General features: G+C 40.5%; 1 protein-coding gene across 1 annotated transcript in view; it reads left to right on the top strand.

The window, feature by feature from the left end:
- The first annotated feature begins 4,471 nt into the window (after nt 1-4,471).
- LOC110985170 (uncharacterized) overlaps nt 4,472-7,129 on the top strand; it is a 29,861-nt gene continuing 27,203 nt past the window's right edge. The window contains exons 1-2 of the mRNA XM_022246003.2: nt 4,472-4,620; nt 6,143-6,187. Coding sequence (XP_022101695.2) covers nt 4,575-4,620; nt 6,143-6,187 — 91 coding nt within the window. The 5' untranslated portion in view covers nt 4,472-4,574. The remainder of the gene's footprint in view (nt 4,621-6,142; nt 6,188-7,129) is intronic.

The raw sequence follows: 7,129 nt of genomic DNA, 5'->3' as shown, positions 1-7,129 counted from the left end.
CTCGTTCTCGTGTTAGACGAACACGAGAACGGGGTTTCGAGCGGGGAGAATCAACACGCGAACATTGTTCGCGAACAAGATTCTCACTCCTCACTTTCTGGGGAGTGGATGAATAACATCAAGAACAAAGATGGCGGATATAGGTACATACTGTAACTTTGGTTTTGTTACATAAACTAGAAAACACTCACAATAAGGAAAATGAAACCCAGGGCAAATACTCATGGCTATCGGAGGGAATTTACCCTGACCAATTAATATGGATATTTGGGGGTATTATTTAATGTGAGATAGTAAATGTCATGCCATCATTTCATTTGGTGTCAAAATGGCGACTGCTATCTTCTTGACCTTCAGCGCAGCTGCGCTCCTGGCCTTTTGCACTACGACGTTCGTAATCAACGACCCAAGAACAGTGTTCGTGAGTCCCATGAAAATGGGGTTTCAAATACGATCATGATTGCGCGCAAAATGTTGCGAAAGAATCGCTGGTACTTTCGGGGTGTGCTTCATGAATAGGATCATCAATCCATTCAACTTTGCAATCTTTTTTCGGGCCAAGATTGTGCGTGTAAATATGGCTTTATTCTTTGTCGATATGCGGCACAGTGCACAAATAGTACTAGATTAAGATCATGGTATGGTATATAGTGTATTGTCTCTTTTTGCTGAATGTCCCCAAACTTCTGAAATTAGAGTCTTGCAAAAGCAAGCTGTTTGTTTTTCGTTGACATACTTAACACACCAAGGTAGTCATTTTGACTTAATATAATTCCTTTCATGGGTTTGGGGGGTGTTATGAATTAATACAGGAGAGCAATTTATCGCTCTTTATTCACATTTGAAATAGGTTCCAAGTTTAAAGAAAATTTTTTTTAATCTCCTCTTTACAACGTACCTTGCTAAAATCCTAAAGAATTTGCTTCTTTGCCAAACGGGGATTATAGTAAATGTAAGCAAAAATTCTAAGGCTGCTCTTTCAAAACCTGAAACCCGAATAATAAATCTTTTTCATTTGGATAATTTGCGTTTGCTATACCAGTTTCCCTGTCTTTCATTCTGTGTCTTTGATAACCCCGCCTCTATCCTTCCATGATTTCCTTCCCCTCAATTAGAAGACAAAACTTTAAACCATCTATTCATTCACAGTTATTAATAGCAATCTCGACGAATATCATGTGGCTGCAATGTATACGTCGCTTGGCACTTTGTTGGGGGTTTATCGAATCCCAAGGCTTTGGTAAAAACTGTTTTTGCTGACCTGTTATTTTAATTATTTACTCGTTGAGAAATCATCTCTCGTATCGGCTCGGGGACGTCTAGATTGTTCTCTGAAAGGATTAAAATAGCTTGTGTAATAACAACTAAAATATGCTTTGTTGGAGTCGAACAATTGACACCTGCTTGTCAGATACCGCAAAAAGACCAAACATGGTGCTCGGGTGGTTCCCAGGTTTATTTATTTCCAAGGTTGCACGCTATCAGTATTGATACAGAGCACATTTTTAACGGGTGCGTCGCGTCCGTATCACGTATTGCCAGGCAAATTTGCTCATCATCAAATTCAAGTTTGCCAAACAATCAGGGTTCAGCGATTATCTGACCGCTCTCAAGTTGTAATCGCTCGGTCCCCTGGCTTTCATGAAACTTTGACAGCCTTGGTGTCCAACAACAGCTACTTGCACATACATGTATTGTGTTTCTGAAAGGCACTCATGAAAGAAAATATGAATCGAGTATTCATTGTTTTTCATTTTCCGCTGTTTTTGTTTCCGGGGGGCTTTTGCCGTTCACGTGTAACGGCGTTTGTGATTGGCCAACCAAGTTCGGCTATCGTGCACGGCGCGTGCACGCGCGTAGAGAAAGCTATACTTGACACAGAGAAATCCCACCTCTCTTGATTGTGTTTTTGAAAAGGCATTTATAGATAACAGGGAATTTTCCATCGAAGGGCTTTGTCCGCTGGAGTGTTTGCGGGTTTTAAACGTCTTAAAAACTAATATTTGAAGGCAGAATACTTTGTCTTGAAACTGTTTCTTGTTTTTGAAAAAGAAATGAATTATAGACATTGCCGTGGTCTATGTTTCAGGAAACTATCAGCTTCGAAAAACACTGAATAAGCAAGATCGAAATTATGTACAGGCCCCTAGCCAAACAGAAAATGCGAAGTGTCAAGTCTGCAACACAATGAACACATGACATGAAATTAATGAATAAGTCAAGATTTTAGTTTCCTAAGCAGTGTTTTTAATTTTATCATTCATAGTTATTCCCTTGTAGTCAACAGCTCACCATTTACCATTATTTTGTTCACGTCACAATAATTAGGCTCTCGTCGATTGCACCCCCCCTACAAGTCTGCGTACACCACCCCGCCTTTTTGCTTTCTATTGTCTAATGTAGGTTTTGCCGGTTAATTTAGCACGGCCTTCTTTCATTTAAAAATGCTTAAACGAAATTTAATTTCGTCAAAGAGGGGTCACTCTCTCTAAATGTTGATTCCAATTTCGAAATTACACGACTGGATTTCATTCTCAGGGCATTGAAAATCACGAAAGAAAAAAACACACTGATTCGTCTCACTCCGGGAATGGCGTTGAATTGGAAAAGCAAATTCGGGTTTTTTGGCCATCCATTTTACCGATTTAATCATTCAATTTCGTCATAGAATGTATCGCTAAGATGGTTTGAATTAGGCCTAGCGGTTATTTGGGCGTAATTTTTGTTGTAATTCAAATTGATTAAGAACGAATAGGCCGAAGAAATCAGGCATAATATGTAATTCACTGTTATTTGACTTTCTCTTGTTAATTAGATTAAGGGCTGATGCTCATCAAACTTAGGCTTTTATACTCCGCACTGCTGGTGTTACTTTACACACCTACATGTGTCACGATGCACTGGATGGTGGTAAATGTCACACCAACAGTGTTGAAATGATACTAAAACTTTGAACACTGGTGAAAAGTATTGGCATGGTCCCCTGTGAGCAACGATTTTTAATTTGTATTTAATTCTTTTTTTTTTTTTTTTGCATTGTTGTATCTGCCGGCTTCATCGAAACCGAATCGCGACAGAACGTGTCCCTTAAATTCGTGCGGCACTGTTCTAAGTCTTGGTTGGTGTAGCTACGTGTGCTTATTTCACACAAATTCATTTCCATTAATCCATGTTCCAGCAAGGCCCACTTCATTGGCCAGTGCGAGCTAAAGCTGTAACAAGACTGTGTATTAAACGACATCGAATTTTGTGGCGCCGCTGTCAAATGTTGCAGTGGAAATTTAGAACCATTAAATCACATCTTATCGTCGGCGACATCACGAACTAACCCACAAGTCCTAGTTTGGTTCAGCTTGTGAAAACAAACAATTCAGGTTTCACGAATTAACGTTAAGGAAAGGGGGTATAATGCACGTGCACTTGATACTAGTCTTGGGATTTATTTATGGATTGTATTTTTCGCGAATATGCGTATCGTGGATGCTCGGTTCAAACGAAATACACGGTAAATGTTTAACACCAATCACCCATTCGTGTACTTGTGGATCATAGTAGCATTGAGCGAAAACCATTCTTGCTTGGGAAATCGACGAAGATTTTATTACTTGAAAGCAAATACGTCCTGAGACTTACGCGTGTTAGTTATTGAAACCGAAAATTGCGGGAACTGTTAAGTTTCTACCCAGAGTGTGCACAGAGGTTCACCCTTGCTGTAGTTCGTGATATCCTCTTAAATTTTTACGCATTTACTCAAAAAAGTCAAACAAGAAAAATTTTAAAAATCACCCACTGCTCAAGAAAATCTATTGTAATCTCCAATTAGTGTAACCTCTTCGGGGGAAAAAGTATTTTACGCTAAGCAAGCTAAGCCTTAAAACGAGTGAAGCCCCTGCCCTAAAAATTCTTTCCGAAGTTCAAGTCAAACTCAAAGTATATCATGGTGAAAACGTGTAAGGTGACAGCATTGAAAAGTTTGTCCAGTAATACTAGAGTAAAGTTTGTGTAATATCAGTTGACTGATATACGAACACGATCAAGTCTTTGTTTTTGCAGTCTCAGAATCGCTTTCAAGTTCGTTTTAATCAATTGAGGTATAATTATGCCATGCAAGGATTGCCCGACGCGTGATCGACTGGAGGCTAGTCTAGCTGTTGAGGCAGCCCGTAAGCTGCAACTCGCCTCGTCGACAATAATAACCGGGAGAAATCCCAGGGTCGCGGGGGCATGTCTCTCGTATCGGAGGCTGGCCGAGGGGGATGCCCTTTGCACGGTAACAAGCTTCCCATTGGTCAGTCGCGGGGGGGGGGTTGATTAATTATTACTGTCAACAAGGCAGGCATGACCGAAGATCATGATCGCTGAGCTTTCACACAATTATGCAAGGCCTCAAATCCTCCCTGGCAGCTGTGATATACTGTGGAGGCACTGATTTGGAAACTCCTCTAAAACCCACTCCCACTCCAAGAGCTGTCGCAATCATTCACGGGGGGTCGAGATAACGGAGTATATAAAGCGCGCTCTGGTTGATTGCTGCTAATTTCCACCGAGTTCGTCTTGTTGTTTGGAGCCACAAGATGAGATTCTGCGTACTTCTCCTTACGGTGACCAGCGCCTTGGCCTGTGAGTATACCTTCTAAACTTTTTCATTGTCTTTTTTTTTAATGAAAATAACTTTCTTTCCTTCCTTTAAATTTTGGACAATTTTATTTAAATGTGGTAAAATGTTGTCTTATGTTATGCTTTTTAGAATAATTAAAACGTTTCGCTTTATTTCATTAACTACGTATAACTTGAATAATACCGATGATCTTTGAAAGTTAACATCTTAACGTTAAATGATTTGTTGTCAACCAGAATTAAAATATGAATGTTTCCGGTAAAAATCAGTCAGTTATGGTTAAACTCGTCCCTCTCCGGCTGAGATTGGTAAACTTGTTTAAACAAAGAGCAAAGTATAATTTGAAGGACAATCATGACAATACGTGAATAAAACATTGAGGTAATCATTTTTCTAACAGTCGATAAACTTTATTACTGAGGTCCTTGCTTCCTACATGTCATTTATAGCCTGCTTATTAGTACCCGGAAAGGATTTTATCCGTTCATGAACACTGCTTTTAATTTTTTAATTAGATCTATTTTAGTCATGTCACAGCCAGAAAGTACTGGTACCATTGTTCACTTTTCGGGACCTATTTCCCCCCGGCTTCTGTGTTCAATTAACACGAACTGCCTCACTTGTCCAATCCGCACACCGTTGTTAGGTGACAGTTTTACAGTTGAAACCTGTCAGAAGCCGGCAACTTGTTTACTTCCCACAGCTGATCGCAGGAACGGAAGGTCATTGTTTAACGCACACTGCGGTTCGTGGGTACTGCGCATGCCCGGCTCCATTGTATGCTAATTGTGTTTGCGCCAATAGCGAGCTCTTTGTGTGGGGCGAAGTTCGCGCGCGCAGGCGGAAAAGTTCTATATGGCGGTCAGAAAAATTGCGAAATCGCTGCATGCGCCCTCCCTCTCTGTACAGAAACCTGTGATGATTTATTATGAATGACTTGTTCTAAACAAGATCATAAAACGTCCACAAGGGCAGCAAACTTTAACAGCAATGTTGTTCTGTATTTATCTCGTTTTAAGAGGACAAGACAATTGATAGTTAAGCTTTCTAACTTGATCTTGGGAATGGAACAGTAATGAACAGCTTGGGTCGAATGCAAAAGCTCCAAGTTTCTTTCTTTTTAAAAATACGTCAAACAACTTCGATCCTTTGCTGTAATGCGTTCACGTTTGAGTCGGGGTGGGGGAACGGGGATTTTCTTCTTTGAAAAGATAGACTATAGGACCCCCCCAAAGGAAGACGCCAAAGTGTTGGGCGCTATCAATTCCTGAAAGGGGGGAAGCAGCCCCTGGGGGCAACCTAGCTTTAAAATGAAATGATAAAACTGACACAGAAAAACATGAAGTTTTCAACATCTAGGATGGAAGCGTGCACTATCGTGAGTGTTGCCTTGAACTAAGGCCAATTTCTGGAAAGAGGGCACAGGATGGTTTTTGAAAAGCTGTGACTGGTTCCCCCCAAAACCGCGGACATGTTTTATCATACTTTTCTTTTATAATAATTTCTTTTCTTTTATGCCGACAGGGCCCGTGGCTTGGAGGGGCGACGAACAGCAATGCCCTCCAATGAGTGAGTGACTGTTTTATTTCTTTGGAAGGAATGAAGCTCGGACTTAGAAAAACCATTGTTTCACTGCAGATTTCATAAGATTTTGGGGGAAAAACCACAGTTAATGCAGAACTTTAGACCCTATCCATTTTTTTTTACTGCACTCTGAAAAGTAGTATTCTCAGTTGATGTGTGGGCAATTTTGTTTCATTTACCGACAGTTGCAGAACATATAACTTTTTAAACCCAGCTTTTATGTCTTTTTGCCCAACAATTAAGGGATTCACCTGGTACCCAACTTTTGGGGCAAAAATTATTCGTTATGTTTCTTGGTGTATGACGCAGTATTATGTAACATTTCTGGAAAAATTTCGCAACATCTGACGCCCGGGTGTTCCACCGTTACCTATTCCATTTCGTAATAATTTCTTTCGCATTGTTAAGGTCGACCCAAATTGGCACTGTCATTGACAGTATCCTTTTTAGCACCTTGTTTCCCCAAAATTTGATAAATGACAGGTGTGGATGGGGTTTAAAAGTGATCGCTGATCTTGTTTGTTGACTTTTGATAATGTTATCTAGATGAACAAGGATCAGCGCTGAACAAAAGCTGCCCAATTGTCCACGCCGTTCCAAAAGTCGGGACCCGATATCGCGCACACAATGGCCAATAAAGTTAATTGGTTAGCGCCGGGTAAATAATAACGGGCCGCCGTTATCTCTTGCGCATTGCAAAATTTCTTTTCGAATCTGTGCCCAAGTTGTAAAGGTGGAGCTGCCGTAAGATCGATACAAACAATTCTCGTTTCATTTTTTTCAGTCGGGATCAAGGGTTTAAACGGCTGAGTGAAAAAGTCGGTGTTGAAAGAGATGGGGGAGCTGAAATAGATATAAATAACTTCTGTGTCTGTGTTAGTGGCGACGGAGCGGTGTCGCTTTTTGGCGGGAAACTCAAATCTAAAT

Source organism: Acanthaster planci, linkage group LG12 (assembly GCF_054643075.1).
Source record: "Acanthaster planci isolate LZ-2023a linkage group LG12, COTS_SCS, whole genome shotgun sequence".
In the NCBI taxonomy this organism is placed as follows: Eukaryota; Metazoa; Echinodermata; class Asteroidea; order Valvatida; family Acanthasteridae; genus Acanthaster; species Acanthaster planci.
Note: the sequence above shows the minus strand (reverse complement) of the source record. Positions and strands in the feature narration are given on the sequence as shown.